The 16,701-nt window shown below is 41.3% G+C and overlaps 2 protein-coding genes, 1 long non-coding RNA gene and 1 other non-coding gene across 4 annotated transcripts in view; 3 read left to right on the forward strand and 1 right to left on the reverse strand.

Annotated features, from left to right (window-relative positions):
* Nucleotides 1–6: 6 nt before the first annotated feature.
* haus6 (HAUS augmin-like complex, subunit 6) lies at nucleotides 7–8,416 on the forward strand. The gene is made up of 16 exons (XM_031736820.2): nucleotides 7–471; nucleotides 624–719; nucleotides 820–898; nucleotides 1,677–1,809; nucleotides 1,968–2,112; nucleotides 4,205–4,267; nucleotides 4,343–4,403; nucleotides 4,586–4,759; nucleotides 5,125–5,321; nucleotides 5,725–5,854; nucleotides 6,024–6,126; nucleotides 6,217–6,280; nucleotides 6,631–6,769; nucleotides 6,907–7,005; nucleotides 7,133–7,268; nucleotides 7,372–8,416. The coding sequence occupies exons 1-16, from the start codon at nucleotides 329–331 to the stop codon at nucleotides 8,079–8,081; spliced, it is 2,472 nt and encodes an 823-aa protein (XP_031592680.1). The 5' UTR covers nucleotides 7–328; the 3' UTR covers nucleotides 8,082–8,416.
* LOC116317909 lies at nucleotides 6,338–6,468 on the forward strand. Its single transcript, XR_004199282.1, has one exon.
* Nucleotides 8,417–8,454: 38 nt separating the features above from the next.
* Nucleotides 8,455–10,950, reverse strand: LOC120438891. Its single transcript, XR_005612234.1, has 2 exons — nucleotides 10,507–10,950; nucleotides 8,455–9,912 (listed from the first exon to the last, which is right to left on the reverse strand). It is a non-coding gene; the product is annotated as an uncharacterized LOC120438891 (long non-coding RNA).
* LOC116317854 (DENN/MADD domain containing 4C) overlaps nucleotides 9,907–16,701 on the forward strand; it is a 38,501-nt gene continuing 31,706 nt past the window's right edge. Inside the window, exon 1 of the mRNA XM_039609457.1 lies at nucleotides 9,907–10,225. The gene's annotated coding sequence lies outside the window, so the exon portion shown is untranslated. The remainder of the gene's footprint in view (nucleotides 10,226–16,701) is intronic.

The raw sequence follows: 16,701 nt of genomic DNA on the forward strand, positions 1-16,701 counted from the left end.
AAACATCCGGGTAATCTTTAGAAAAATTGGCGGTTTGCGTCCTTGCGTTACCTTTTCTTGTTTTCCAGTTCTCAGTGGACTATGAAATGTGTGAAATGTATATTAACAAACGTCAACGTGGATTTAACGTCAGCGGCAGCCTCTCTTATAATGTAACTGTTTCCTGGCAGTGTTTGTTATTGTGAATGGGCCTTGTTGGCGTAAGTTAGCGAAGAGTAAACTTGGTTGCTAGCAGGGAGGCTAGCGGACTAGCGGTTTTCTGTTTGCCAGTCTGGAGCTTTGAATTCGCCTCCGGACACAATCACGGTGCTTCTTACTCCTCTGAATAATGGCCAATCCGGCACTATTGCAGAAGAAGAATGGACAGTATTTGTGGTTCTCTCTTCTTGGGCTGGGATTTCAACCGGACGTTGCAGTGTCGTCAATCGCTGGCAAAACCAATATTAATGCTAAACATATCATCATGGGGCCGTGAGTTTTCTTTTTAATGTCTTTATGAATAATACTAGCTACTCTTTACTGTGCGAAATGTCTCTACTTTAACTTTGCCTTGAATGTACATTGCCATTCATTCTCCCTGGAGCGTAAGAGTATCCTGCTAAGTTTAGTTTTATGTCCCACAGGAACATGTTTGACAAACCCAACAAAGATGGTTTTTACATAGTGACCCATTTCCTGCTGGAGAAACTCAACCGGACACGGTTTCATGAGGCATATAGGTAAAGCCAATTATAACCAGTCTTGTATGCTCAGATATATGATTCATTGTCTTCGCCAGTATTTGTTTTAATGTCTTCTCATTTATCCTTGGGTTTTCAGGCACTGCTGGCCTGTTTTAAACCCAAAAGCAGACGCCGAGTTCCGCAAAGTTACCTGCGCTTGGCTGCGAGAAATCATGGTGAGAATCAAAAGAATAAAAGAAATTGTACGAAAGTTTAAGACTGAATTAAACAGACAGGGCACTTCTTTAAGATTTGCCTTGTGCTACATTTATGTTAATCGTTGCAGACAAATAAGGCGTTTATTTAAGTGCATCTCCTTGGAGCAAAGTACAGTGTTTTATTTCATTCATTGTTCCTGCATGATGGATGGGAATAAAACTCAAAGCAAAGAGCTATGAGATCCCTCTCTTACACTCAAAAATCAGTGGGGTATAAGCACAGGTATTTTCACTTTAGAAAAATTACTGTGTGTGTGAATAATATATTGTTTGACTAGTATGTTGACCATTTTCCTGAAGCTTTCATTACTCACTGTTTGCTGGACACCTATTTTTGGCCAAATGGAGTTGCCTTGGTGTTTACAGACTCTGTGTGTGCTGTATGGATACGCAGATGTGCGGGATAGGGTCGCTTTTGTTGATGTTGAAGATTCACATTAGCATTGTCAAGTCCACAAACTTCACACTGTGCTGTGCGAGAACAGTTGCAATTGGCACTTCCAGACACATCACCGGATGCTAATTCCGGAAGTGCTTGATTTGCTTTGCGTTCTATTGACAGAACATGCATTTTCAAAATTCCTAATAGGAATTTCTTGAAAAGTCAAAGTTTTGTTCAAGATTACAATTTGATTAATTTTGTGGGTCGTATAGTAATCTATAATGAAACCTTTTTATTAGCAAAAACAGTTTGTATTTAGGTCAGTGACAGCCATCTGTTTTTGACTATGTGCAGGAAGAAACTGCAAATACTGGATCCAGAGTGGTGGCATCATTGTTTCTCTCGCCTGGAGGCCCCAAGTTTGTCAGCTTGATGCTTCATTTGGCCAAGCATGTCATGCTGCAGGAAATGAAGACCTTTGCTATAGGTAGGTCTTGTGTAGCCTCTCCAATCTACAATCCCTAAAGTTTCAAGTGACAGCGTTAAACATGACTTCTGTTCTCCTGTTAATCTCATCTGCCATGGACCTGGTTTGCAAAGATGCCAACCAAATGATGACGTGATCTTGAACATTATTGTTGTCAGATGGTAGCTGGGTACCTGAGGCGGCGGCAATGCCGGCTTCGACGTCGAACATGGCAGTTAAGAGGTTCAATCTGGTCCATGCCAGATTTTTGAAAACTGCAGTGGAACAGGATCGTTTTCTTCATGAATACCAGAGACGGGCCCAGTAAGTGCCCTTTTGGTTTAAGCAGCTTTACAGAGTTGTAAAATAATTTTTTTGAAATGTCACCAAACAAAGAAGTTTTAGCTTTTTACCAAAAGAGTATAATCAGGACTTGTATATATTTAAGAAAGGAAAAAAATAATGTGTGGCTTAATTTACTCAAGTCTGTGTGTTTGTTTTTCAAATGCCAAAAAATATACATGCTGCCATTTTTATGCCCCAGTGGGTATTGAAATGAAAGGGATTTCAGATGATAGGTGCAGCTTTCATCTGCAACTTCATTTGTATTCACTAAAGTAGATCGAAGTGTTTACTTTGTTACTACAGTAAGTCTTACAGAAATAATGTTTTGCTGAAATTAAATGAACTTTCTCTGAGTAGGTTTTCAGATGGGACATAAAATATTTTTGTCCAAAAAGTTATGTCGTGGAAGGCCTAAAATATAACCTTTAACATAATGGTGGAGCAGTAAAATAAACACAATATGACAGAACAAAATGACTAAATGAGGTAATAATCGCTCAGAACAGAGTACAGTTAAAATAGTAACAAGTTAAAGAGTTCAATTACTAAAACTTGCTGTGTAATACAATAAAGCGCTTACTAAGTAAATGCCTAACAAATAAATTCAGGTATTGTGGTATGAGGTTTGCTGTATCAGGCTTCGTCAAAGCAGAACAGAAGATGTTAGAGAAATACAAGGTATTAGGAAAAATGTAATAAATGTTTACTTAGTATAATGATACGATGATACAGAAAATACACTTCCTATCACTTTAAATTATTTAAATTAGTATTAAATTGCAAATTGTACTAAACTAGTAAAGTCAAAATCAAATAAATCTTAGTACTCCGTTTCACTGCTCTATTCAAGGATGTTTTGTCATTTACTTAATCTACTCACTGCAGTTCTAAAATACAGCTGACATTTTTCCCACACTAATTTCCAAACCTCTAAGACCTAACGAGCTTGGAAAGAAAAGCAAAGTTTCTTAAAGTTTCTTGAAGATGTTTCACCTTTCACCCAAGAAGCTTCTTCAGCTCTAAGAACAAATGTTGGAGAGTAACAAAGCAAAAAATAAACAAAGTGAGTGGATTGAAAGAGGAGTGAAAGAAGCAATCTATCCCCAATGTAAACGACCATCTTTGAACAGAGGTGGTGGCTTACGACACCAATTGTGTGCCATCTATAATCCACTTTTGAGATCTCTTCCCGGATGCCTTAACGCCCACTCACATCCTGGGTCATTTGATCTCAGTAAATCACATGATAGGGTGGGGGAAGGTCTCACAATGGGTTCACCCGAAACCTTGGCTGATTGTGACCCACACTCGTTTTCACACCTTGGCTCATATGATTAGGCAGATGATCAATACTGGCATCAACGACCCTCTTAGGGACACTCCCCATAGGGTTTAAAAATCTGGGTCTCTCCACCATTTGCTCTTAGAACTGAAGAAGCTTCTGGGATGAAGTAAAATGTCTTCAAGAAACTTAACGAAGTCCAGACGCGTTTCTTTCCAAGCTCCTTAGATTACCATGACCTGTAAGACGGAGAACCTTCACAGACAAACCTGTAAGACACAGCGTTTTACTTTTAGTCTTTGTTCATTGTGTTATGTCAACTATTTTACTTGCTTCCTCTATTCTTATGTGGTTATAAATTTATGGCTGATGCTATGTATTTGTATGTGCTTCCCTTCCCTTCTGTGCAAGTAGACTTAGGTGTGGATTAAACACACAATAATTATCATGTGAACTGTTTGGTGAAACAAAGGTTAATGAGGCTAATTTGTTGTTCCTGTTTGCAGTCAGCAGCCTCTTTTTCTAGCTGATGTTTTCATTTGTCGTGCAGGTGAAACATATTTTGTAAAAGACAGACTCACTTCCTCAGTGTCTCAGTAACCTGTGAATGCATGCACAGTAGCAGCACTTCAAATGATGTGTTACAGCTCTGCTTTCTGAGCTCTGACATAGCAATGTATCTTCTGTGACTACAGCTTTGTTATGCTGAATGTTTGAATGTAGGAATGGAAGTTAGCTTCTGCTACTTTAAACTTGTTTTAAGTCTCTTTTTGTTTCTCTCTTGTGAAGGCTTTTGGTGAAGTCTATGAGGGACATCAAAGCAGAAGGTGTCAAGTATGATGAGCTGCTTAAGTATGTATAATTTCTTTCTCAATACGCCAGATTTAATCTAAGACACATTGAAGTAATGGAGCTGTGTCCTTTCAGGCGCTACAGCAATGATTGCACTCAGGAGGAAGGAACTACAACAGCTGAGAAGCTCAAAAAAGTATGTAATGTAAACTTTTCAAAACGCTGGAGAGTCTTTGTGCTATTTTATTAAGGAGCAACTGTGATGTGACAGTCTGACTGTTTTCTAAATGCATTCATGTTATTTTCAGATGAGTAGAGACTCGTGTGCCGAGGTGTCTGTTTTTCTAAGTGCTCACAGATGTTCTCTGTTATCCTAAGGTGCGCTCCCTGTGGTCGGCCATTGATGGAATGTTGTCGGCCATCAAAGAGGAGCAAAGTGCTGTGGAGAGTGTCCTGAAAGGAGACGTAGATCAATACACCCTTGATGGGACGGATCGAGTTCTTAAAATTCCCCGCTGTCTGCTGGAGAGAATTGAACAGCTCCCACATCAGGTGAGTGAGAAGAGATGGATGGATGGTTAATGCTTAAATACAACAGGGAAACTTCTTTGAAATCTTGTCTGTGCTTTTTCTTTTTCCCTTAACTTTAACTAGACATCGTATTTGTCCCTCATGACTGCGTTTTGAACTTTCTCACGAAAGGTCAGCATGATTAGGCATTTCATGAGCGCACACAAAGCTACTGTCTCGAAACACTCGAGAGAGCAGCTACAGAAGATGTGGAACATCTTTCTGGGCTAATATTGGTATATAGTGACATTTGTCTATAAATTGTAATGTTCACAACTTTCACCTTTATGTGTTTCATGTATACTTTTATTTATATAATTGTTATATTTTTTTAATTTTAATTCCAGTTAAGTTCAGGGAATGTGTATGAAGCCAACCAGCTGAACCTCCTCTGTGTGATGGAGCTGATGACCCACGCGGCGCAGCTCTTAAAGGAGGAACGTTGTCGGGTCTCTCATGCCCCTGTGCCCCAGCTCAACCCTCAGCACCTGCAGGAGATGTCTCGCCAGATGGCCCGTACGCTGCAGGACCTCCACCTCATCAGGTACACATTAAGCTGCACTGGCTTGATAGTGCACACTTCTAACATGAGCCGATTTACCCTTTGTTCTTCTTCCTCCTGCTGTTCCCTTTAGGGGTCGTCATAGGGGGTCATCTACCTCCATGTCACCCTATCCCTAGCATCTTCTTCTGTCACACCAACCCGCTGCATGTCCTCCTTCACTACACCAATCTTCCCATTGTTATCCTTCCTGGCAGCTCCATATTCAACATCATTTACCTGATATTTCCACTATTCCTCCTGTTGCACCCGCATTATCTGTAAATCCAAATTTCTGGATGCTTGTGGTTTGGAAAATACTGTGCTAATAGATTTGTGGTAATAACTGTCAACATTTTTTTTTCTTTTAATAACTACAAATGTGTCCTTTAATGTCAACTCCCAGGCAGAAGATTTCTAAGGAAGAAATCCCTGAAGTCAGGAGTGCCATTCAGGATTTGGAGGCAGAGTGGGACAAGAAGTGGATGGACACTCTGAAAGAAACACCCCTAGTTTCTTTTCTGAATGAAGATCCTGTGAGTGGTCGCTTTAGTTTTTGGTTTTTTTGCTTTTTATTTTTATATATACTTGCATCACACCACACAGGCACTTTTTAATTGAGTTATTGTACTGTGGAAAATGACACGAAGACATTCTATTGTTAATGTTGCTTGGAGCTTATGTGCGCCCCCACTTCCTCCTCAGGCTCTTGGCTTCCTCTCACCAATGGCTCCACTGTCTTTTGAGCCGGCGGCTGAAATGAGTTATAAAAGCAGTGTGTTTTCCCAGTACCCTGCTAAACTTCTTGGTGAGCGGAATCGGATTATAATAAAGTTTTTATGAAGGTGTAAAGTTACATTTTGTTTTTAATTAGCATTTATTTGTTTTTCCCCCTCAGAGGAGAAGCACTTGGAGAGAGGAACACAGGATGACGTCAAGATTCATTTTTCCAATCTTAAAAGGTAATATTATCAGGCATATTTGAACTTCATGACAGCATTATTCCTTTTGCTTTCTGCTGGGAGGCAGATACCTGGGCAGTCCTGAGCAGTGCTCTGCCTGTCACTAGTCCTCCCTAGAGCATCCCTGCTTTCTGATGACCGCGGCGAATTGAGAGAAATCGCCACGGACAGATACGGAGCAGACACTTTATTTCTGTATAAATATGATGATAGACGTGAATGAGCTTAACCTTGTTAACCTGGACCATGTTGTGAAGTACCTACCTATACCACAAATTGATTACTTTTATATCAAAAGCTGTGATGCGCAAATGTGTTTGGAATAATTAAGCACTTTCTTATCTAAACAGCACTTTCCCGGTGACGGTCGAGAGGCCAGAAAGCCCTGTTGTCAAGACTGAAACGACACGAGCGAATACCTCTCTCGACTGGCTTTTTGACACGCCCCCATCTCCTCCTCAAAGAGCTGCACCACGGTCATCACCTCAGGCAAGTGTCATATTTCACATTTTCTCTGTTTTAAAAGTTAGTTTCATATTTACTGAATTCTGTTCTTCAAACAATTGTACACTTGTTCCACTAATGTTTAAATAAATGAATAAATAAAATCAATGTTTGTGCATCAGGTGAGTGTGAGGAAGATGACCCATACTGATTGGAAGGTGACTCCCTTGAGGACAAAGACTCAGATATTAAACATGGAATATGACAACCTTGCTGATCAGGTAGTTTAAAGATTCTCTGTATAATTGAGAACTTCATGAGGGTTCATACATCTAAAAAGGGGCATAGCGATTGTTGAAAACAAGATTTTCTGATTCATTGTTGACATTTGTGTGCACGTGTTGTTAGTTTGCAGATGCTGTAACTACAGCCACTCCTTCAGAGGGCAGGGTTAAAGGTTTGGAGCTGGAGGCTCTTCTCAGCAGTCTTCAAAGAGATCCCTTCTCTGCTCGTAAGCAGCTGCCACGTACCCCTGAGAGCTTGAGTAAGTGATAAAATAATAGGACCTGACATTCAAAAAGCTTCCCTTAATGTGTTCCTTTACCTAATAAAATGGCTTTTCTCGTCCTCGCCATTTCTCCCCAAAGTTATGGATGTCAAAAGCTCCTGGCGTAAGGCAGTCGAGGAAGACAAAGTGAAAAAAAATCAGCCTCCTGCTGAGTTTAATGACAGCATAATAGAGCAACTCACCCCAGTCAGTGAGCACCACGATGAGTCGCCAAGCTCAGAGTCCCCAAGTTCCGACACGCCCGCCCAGACTGTCCCATCGGCTGTCAGGAGCCACAGCAGCCCTCCGGTCTGCCAGCAGGGGGCCTTGCACAAGTCCATTCTTGCATGGGACACCTTCATCACAGAGGCCCACGACAGCCCGGGCGGCCTAGGCAGCAGTGTGGTCCACTTCAGCCTCGACCAAGAAACTCTGCCAGAAATTCCGGGCTGTGACAGTCTGCTCAGCCTCGATGACGAAGAGATGAAGAGCGAAGACGACGACGAGCAACTGATTCCCTTACCGAAGCTCGAAGTGAAGCAGCCACCGTTAAACTGGCATCAGCATGAAGCAAGAAATGACGGCTTCTTGATGGAGGGCATGAGGACACCCGAGTGCCTTCTGTCAGATTACACGGTTTCTGGTTTGGACAGAGACTGGCCGGAGGAGCCAGCATCATCAAAGGAAGCCACAGATAAGATTTTTTCACTCGATCTAGATGCGCTGAAGACCCCTTCACCTCTAAAGAAGCAGGAGTACAGGCTTCCCGAGCTGATCACATTCTCCCCAATAGATGACATGAAGTGTTAGCTACAGTCCGAGTGGCCAGTCTTCAGCCTCCTAATTGTGCTTAGTTTTTTTTTGTTTTTTTTTTTGTAAGTAACAAATATGAGCATGTATATATTTTTTTGTTTGTTTTGTTTGTTGTGTCTGTCTGTAAATCATTGAGATTTTTGACTGGAGCGTATTATGCCTCCCAGCATTTACACTGCACCACTGGCTCAGTTTTTAACATGATGGAAATAAAGAATTCTCTCGAAGTGTTACTTCTCCAATAATCACTCGAAGAATTCCTTGTTTTAGTGATGTTTAAGTTTTTCCTGTTAATTGTGGTGCATGGAAGGTATAAAATGAATTGATATGAAGCTACTAGTGTTTTGTTTTTCTTCGTTTTTGTTTTGTCTTTTTTTTTTTTTTTTTTTAAATAGGTGTGACTTGCAGCAATTTAAGATAGGGGGAGTCAAACATGGCCCCAAATTAAATGTGAAGCAAAGCACTGGTAAAACCAAGAAAAGGGAAGTCAGAGGTGTTACTCCTTCACAATAAAAAGTTCAGTGTTTGGGCACAAACATTTGACTTGAGTGGTGCTGTGTAAAACACATGAAATCCTGAATGAAAATAATTTGCCTTCATTTCCCACTAAGTATTTTCTCCCCTTCTATAAAGTGGGGAAGTCTATATAGAAATATGGGCATTCAGTCCCCTCATCCAGGTGTGCTGTTTGCAGTGTGAAGGTTAAGACTTTGGTAACTGGATCGAAATTTCTAGAGGAATGAGACTTTTCCTTTTCCCCCAGATGGATTTGTTTAATTTAATGAAATGAAAACCATTTAGAGACAAACTATAATCTGGGATTTAAAATTTCTTTAAAACGATATAGGTGGGTCATTACTCAATGACTTGTTTTGCACTGAAGGGACAAGTGAGGTGAAACCATACAAACACCTAGTTCCTCCCATTTGTATATATTAATTCACATGACATGTGTTGCATGACAATATATTTTGGCTGCATCTGGAATTTTATAGAAATGAAGCTGGTTGAACTGTAGCTGGGATTTCAGACTCACTTTATATTGTGGGCCTACTTTGATCTTAAATTGCCGTTTCAGTCAGTGTAAAGACATTTACCTAAACATTTTATCCCTGAGATGTCATAATGTAATAAAAGAAGTCCAGTAACAGTACATCTCAGTTTCTTTACATGATAAATACAGACAGTCCTGTATTTATAAAAACAATGTTTTTGTTAATTCACATATTTAACAGATTGTTTTTAATGTGGACCCATCATAATAAAAAACTGAAATTTCTGTAGTAGCTAGTAGAAAAACAGGAGCTTTTCTGTTATTCAATTGTTGATCTATTACATAACTACGTTAATATGATATCAATGGCAAATAAGGTGGAGTCTTTATCGATAAGAAAAGCTGCAAAACCCACGACAATCAGCTAGCAGTTCAAAATCTATCACATTTTCCAAAGTCTTCCAGGGGGCCGGTTGGAGTCTTTGCCCTCCACCTTATGTTCCCCCCCAATTTACAGAATATTAATTTATGTAAAATACACACATGCAGCGTGAGTTGCATCAAAAAGTTGAAAGTTAAAAAAATAAAAATGTTACATATGCAATACATATACCAGATTTAGGCTGCATAAAATTGAATCTTCATACAGTTTTTTTTAATTCACTGATTCATCCATTATAACTTTTACGCTGTCACGGGTTTGCCATTAAAGTGTCTTTTACTTTGAAAGGATTCACCAGAAGCGGCTCCTTGTTCGCGAGCGCGCTTGCTCGCGCTGTCGCAGGGGTTGCAGGGGTGGTTTGTTGCATTTCCTTTTCTCTGGGCGGTTCCAGTCTGAAAGAGAGAGAGAGAGAGAGAGGTTCAGAGGAAAGCTCTCCAACTCAACTATCAGCACAGACACAAACATGGCGCCTGCCTCCGCCGACAACTTCAGATGAAAGTGTGGCGAAGAAGTAACTAGCAAAGTACAAAGGAGTATTTCCGAGTGCCGTTTTCACTCTTCTTTTTCTTTTGAACTTGCCGTCCTGGTTTGACCAGTTTTTTTGTTTTTGTTTTGCACAAATAAGTCTGCGGGGTACTTCGAGGAGGTAAAACAAGCAAGTTGCCTTCATGTCAACATTGTCTCTTGCTGCGGTGTAAACAGCTGGTAAGTACTCGTGTTTTGTTCCGTGGAGATAACCGTTAGGGATCGCAGCGTATTGTGGTGATGAGAGGGAGTGGATGAAGTGCGAACTTTCGCTGTGCGTGAGTGCGCTCAGCCGCTGTAAATGCATTTTCCTGGTGTTGCGCTGCTGCACTTTCAGCGTGTTATCCAACCACGGAAAGAGAGAGAGAGAGCCACGTATGAGCGCTCGGGGTGATCATGGGAGGAAATTTCTTTTGTTATACCCACAACGAGGTGTATTTCCTGCATCAAAGTTGACCTACTTAAGGTTGGGATGCAACAGTTGGGAACATAGCACCCCTCTCCTCCGCCGCCTCCTCTTGCTGCTCCTGCTCGCCTCTCCTCCCCGGGCCCTCCCTGTCGCCAGATAATCAGACTCAGCTCTCCTGGAGTCTGTCTACCCTTGCAGGTGTCTGCTCCCAGCAACATACCCAACTTCCTGCGTGGGATCAAATGTGTGTTGGGGTTTAAAGCTCCATTTTAGCAGGACCTTTTTGTCATGCAGTCAGCGCCCTGTTCGTGTAGAGGATCAACTGGCCTGACTTCTTTGTGAGTTTGCTTTTCATCCATTTCCTAGCCGTGTATGATGTGGCACTAAAGCCATTGAATGCAGCGCCAAGGTGCTCACATATCTATGCCTCAGCACTTGACTGCTTGCCAGTCAGCAGCAGTCTAACCCCTGAGCTTAGAAGAGTGCTCCCTCTGCTCCGTGCTCCCATCACAGCTGTGGTGAATCATGACTGGCATGTGATATTTCTGCTCTGATGGCACAAGTTCCAGCAGAGCTAAGCTTGGCACTTCCTCTTCTATTGTGCTCAAAGTATTCATAATTTCAATTAGGTGTTTTAGCAACTGAGCTGGCTGCAGGAATGCTGTGTAATGACAGGATAATCAAGGCGCGCGGAGTGTGAAAAACATGGAAATTGCTCTGGCAGAATCCACTGAGCCGTTGCCACGTGGAAACAAAGCAGAAAAATCTCTTCCTTGACCTTGGCTTGCCCTGACAGGCGCTGGGAAAGAGGAGTGGAGCAAACGTTTCCTCCTACTATAACCTCTACAGTGCTGCAGGTATAAAGTGGGTCATGGCTGCGCTGTGGCTTTGTGTACATTGAACTTGGACTTTGTGGCCTTTCAAAGGCTGTGTCAGGTGACTGGGGGGAAGGAGGTGGATTGGCTCAAAGGAGCAGCAGCAACAGGCAGTATTTATTAAGTGGGAGAGTGAGAGTGATACGTTGGCATACGTTAGATCGTACCGGTGTGATCTGCTTCATTCTTTCATTCAGTTGTGTTCATTTTATCTCACCCGGCAAATAGCACGAGGGAGCTACCTTTTTTTCCCCCCTTCAGCCTCCACTTGAGTTGACACTTTCAGGTTGACTTGTCACTCACACTTTCACTGTCAGTTTTCTCAGAGTTTGAAGAGTTTGTCTACTGGAAGTTCTTCCACGTCTTTCATTCTTTCATTACTGATGACGCCTAAATCTCTGTCAGATCGTAGGACACAAGCCGATCTCCATTTTGCATAAACCTTTAGTTCTGACACCTTGAGTGCTTGTACTTCAACACTACAACTAGCATCATGCTCATTTTTTGCTATTAATAATTTTCCAGGAGTCCCACATCAACTGACACTTTGATGTCAATGAATGACTCGTTCTGTAAAGTAAAGTTCAACTTGTTTGAGTCACATTATGTTTTGACAGTGTTAACCACCCCTGCTAGCTTTAACTCCTTCCATCAAACTATACTACCCAGCATGACAGTGTCAGTTTTTGAGAAAAGACTAATGAATTACAACCCTAGTTTTTTTTAAATAAATTCATTATTTGTTGGCTCAGTTAGCTAACATTTTCTTTTTAGTATTCCTGTTATATCAGTACAGAAATATGAAACACAAGTAGGCAGAATACACTAATATTTCCTGTTACCTAGTGACCACAATACATTATCACAATATTTCACTCATGATCTGATGATAGTTTGATTTTTAACATTTTGTGATAAGCTAAAAACATATAATACAATTTATCACCTTTTCTTTTTTTTCAACTGTAAGTTATGTCCTCCAAGTTGTTGTTGTTTTTCCAATCTGTTTTATCTAAGCAGATAAAGTTATCTCACTTCAGTTGTTCTTTTTTGTTGCAAAACGAGATTGTCAAGCACACCAACACTATCACTAAAACCTACCCTAAATGTTGTCATAAGACAGAATCAGTCTGCAATCAAATGGGATCAAGCTGGCAGTTATATACTATGTTAAGTGTGTCCAGTTTTCGGTTTAGCCAGCTTATTGTAAGTGCACATGGCTAACATTATCTCACGAGGGCGGTGCAAGAGATGAGCTGTTTTCTTACTAGAGTTTTTTCGTATGATTATTATTTATATATTTATTTTCAAGTATCAATAAAATGCCTATTTTTGGTGTCCCTGTATTGATACAATATTGCAATGCAAAATATTGCGATACCGTGCTGTATCAATGTTTTCTTTCCCACCCCTTCTGTGAGACGAAACGATCCATGCAAATAAAGAGGCAAGAAAGAATAAACCCGGATCATCCTTTGGTTCAGCTAACATTGTTCTTGCGAGCCCGACCATCTAGCTTCTTTCGCTGTTTGCCGTTGGCGTGTACGGTTTTGTGGGTTTTGGCTGGCTGAAACTGAAATTTTCCGAGACATGGATTACTCTGTCTCACCTGTGTCTGCTGTCTTTCTCAGCCCTGCTTCTCTGCCTCTTTCACCAGGTGTCTCTAGATCCTGATCAATACAGAATTTTTAAGAACAATGCCAATGCTTAAAAATTTAAAAATCGGATACATCGGCCGATATTTCATTTTCTGCCAGACGCACAGAACATAAACAGATTTCATTAACAGTTGTTGCGTGTCATTATTGAGTCCTTACTAAGATAATGTGACAGTGCTGATTATGAACTGTCTTGTTTTACTGTCGAAACAACTCACGGATTATCAGTTAACTATCTGTCCAACTCAGATTGGATTAGCTAGTTGTTGTGTTGGTGAGTCCCTGGTGGACAAACTACGTAACATCAACACTCATAACCTGATTAAAGGGTGTTTCTCTCATATCTTCTGTACTCTTTAAATTTTCATGTATCGGCCATTACAAATACTGATACTGATATATCGCCAAATACCTAATATCAGTCGAGCTTTAGTTGTCTGTATCTTCAGCTCATTCGGAGGTTGCAGAGAAACTCTTGTACGTGTCTTTAATGGCATTTTTTTTCTGTTTTCTTTCAGTATTCAGCGTTAAGCACATGTGTTCAGCCTTTCAACTATTTAAAATCTTTCAAAGTCAAGTTTCAGTGTTTGTATAAACCATTCACTGTGTAATATTTGTGCTTGTGTAAAGAAAGTTTTCCTCCATGAAGAGCTCAGAGGTCAGTGTCAGCAATGCTGTAATATCTGAATCAAGGATGCTTTTGCAGGCTTACCATTTCATTTACAGTCACACTTTTTTTTTTTCTTTTCTCATGGTGTTTCTACACAATTAGCGGACAGATCATGGTTTCTTGTTTCGTTGGAGCCCATGTGTACCTGAAGAAGCACTGTGCGTTTTGTTAAGCCGCCTGTTTGCACCTCTTAAGATAAACCAAACTCAACATAGTTGTTTGTAGCCAAAGAGCAGCAGGAAGGCACATGTAATCCGCTCCTCTTCCCTCTCAGGTAACCTACTTCCCTCCTCTGACCCTTGTACTCTGCTGTGGTGTGCCAGCATTTCAGTTGTTTTCTTTCAGTAGCTCTGCCTCTGAGTCGGTGTAGGCCCAGCTAGTTAGTAAGAGCAGTGAGTTTGCCTTCTCTCTCCCGTCTCCTTACAGTGGAAAGAATGCTCTGTGTCCACCGGCTTGTCACGCTTCAGGAGGGAGGCAGTCTTGTGACGTTTCTGCTAAGCCTGCCTTCGCTCCTTGCATCTACCCAAGCGGATTTTAACTGTAAAAAGTCATATTTTTGAGGGAATGTGTGGTCTAAATGCTGCTTTTGACAGGTTTCAGTAAAGTGCCTCGCTTTCTTAAAAGAGAAAAAAACAACCCCACCTGCTTCACACGGTGTAATTAGAGACCCACGGTGATCCAGGAAGAAAAGTGGAAAATTTTCTGCTCCGCTCATTAGAATTCATTCCACGTCACTCCTGACTGCCTTTAGCGTTAGCTCTGATGCTATCTCTGAAAGTGTTGGACTGTTTAGAGTTCAAGATTTAGAGTTAACATACTAGGATGGAACAGACAATATGGGTGTTTGTCATAGTGCTGAAACAGCAGGGATTCAGTTCATTTAAAAAAAAAAAAAAAAAAAAAAATATATATATATATATATATATATATGTGTATATGTATCTGTTACAAGTGGGAGACACACCTTGCTTAAACCTTTCAAATTGTGAAATTTGGTGGGGGGTTTTTATAGTAACTTAAATTACAGCTGATGCCCAAAAGCTCAAATTCAAATAGCCTGAAGCAGCGTCATCCGTTCTGTCTGTCATCAGTGTGATTTGCCAACCAGATGCCTATTCTGAGAAGCTTGTTAACAACTGGCGTCTATGCTTAAATGAAATTGAACTTTATGTAGACATTTATGTGTAAAAAAGCAGCTGCCAGGGTTAAACAAACACGGCCCAGAAACAAGAGTTCACAGCAGGTCTTCAGCTTTATTCAGGCACTAGAGAGAGAGGGAGGTGTTGTTAGCATATGGATTTGATAATGCCGAGCTATCACACAGACTCCACCTCTGTCACACACACGTTGAACAGCAAATATTGAATGGTAAGAGGCATTTCTTGCAAGTGCACATGAAGATACCTTTGTCGGAACATTTCTGAAAGACTTTCCTTACTGTCGTAATTACTTGAAGGCTGATGTGGATCACTTCTGTTAAGTCTGGCCTTTAGGCTCATCACAGCGTGCTGTTGAGATTAATGAGCAGAGTGAGGTATTTCTAGACCGCACTTTAACAGCCAACTATGTATGTGCGTGCATACTCCAGCTCACGCTGTATGAATGCAATCATACATCAGCTCTACCGGCTTTCCTTTATCTGCCCTAAAAGCAGCATTCCACTTTTTTTTCCCCCCCCTCCTGTGGTTGTCTCCTTGTAAAGTGGTGGCTTCATCACCTCACTGGCACCTTGTACTCAGTCTGGCCTCAGCCACTGACAGCACACTGTGATGACAGGTGGCAGAGAGGGCCACTTTGCTCTTCAGATCATCCAAAGCCCAGAACTACAGAGTGCCACTTGAAGCAGGCTCTGGTGCTGCAGAGTGTGACACAGCGTGGCTCAGCAGCTGTTTCAGGCAAGCTGTGAGTGGATGTGCATGGCAGGGTTCCTGCTGAAGTAACCGAGACAGACACAGCACTCGCTGTTGTCCAGCATCGCGCACAAACACACACAATCTTGTGCATGCGCGTAATCGCAGACAGGCTCTTTGGTTCCCCCCCCCTGGGGAACGAGCCTCCAAGCTCTTTTGTGTAAAAGGGATGAGATCATCGTGGGGCAGACCATGAGGGGATAGAGTAAGGGGTTCCACCTAAATAGAGAAATCTCTGTTTTTTTTCTGTCCCTTTCTCTGCATTTCTCTAACCAACTTGAGTTTCCCTCTGCCCTCAGGGGTTGTTGATGTCCCTTTGGCACGTTTGCAAGTGAGTTAAGACCAGTGTCCCCCACACACTCCTTTGCAGTGCAGGAAAATCCAGTATTTTAATGAATGGCTTAAAAGGTATTCACTGCACCTTGTCTGGTCCCATAATATCTGTATAGGTGCCCTCCCTGTCCCCTCTCTATTGATCACGGTTGCTTGAAAGTTCTGATTATATTACAAACAAGCACTACTGAGGGATGACAATGCAGTTGTTGTCACTGCAAATCCAACTAAGACAGGAAGCTGTGCTCCAGGAGTACGGTCATGTTGTTGATTTGGCTTTTTCAGGGGTTATTGATTTAAAAAAAAAAAATGGTGGTTATGAATGCTGAAAAGGAGCAAATTGTCTTTTCATCAAAATAATTTCCATCCTCCTTTTTTTTTTTTTTTTAATATTGGGTGGATATGATGGGATAATCAGCACATCTAGCTCTTTAACTCTCAGTCAGAGTATTGTTCTACTATAAATCGATCATTTTTGGGTGGAGGTTTTTTGTCTTTGTCATGGTTCTCTGTGTGAAAACCAGACAAAGAGCGTGTCACACGATCATCAGGCCTTGCGAGTAACAGAGGAACAGGTTTTCAAATGGAAAGGGAGGGGCAGGGCACTACCTTTTAGAGGCATGGTCTCAAATTACAACACAAGACTTCAGTGTAGTGGAAATCTAATGGACCAGTTTGTCTGCCAGTTTGACCCTTGAACCATAAGCACTGTAAGATTTTCTTCAGATTAACTGGTATTTTTTTCTCCCTTCCATCTCTCTCATGTTGCTTGCCATTAAAAGGGCAGACAATCCCTGATGC

This window comes from Oreochromis aureus, linkage group 3 (genome assembly GCF_013358895.1).
Source record: "Oreochromis aureus strain Israel breed Guangdong linkage group 3, ZZ_aureus, whole genome shotgun sequence".
Taxonomy (NCBI): Eukaryota; Metazoa; Chordata; class Actinopteri; order Cichliformes; family Cichlidae; genus Oreochromis; species Oreochromis aureus.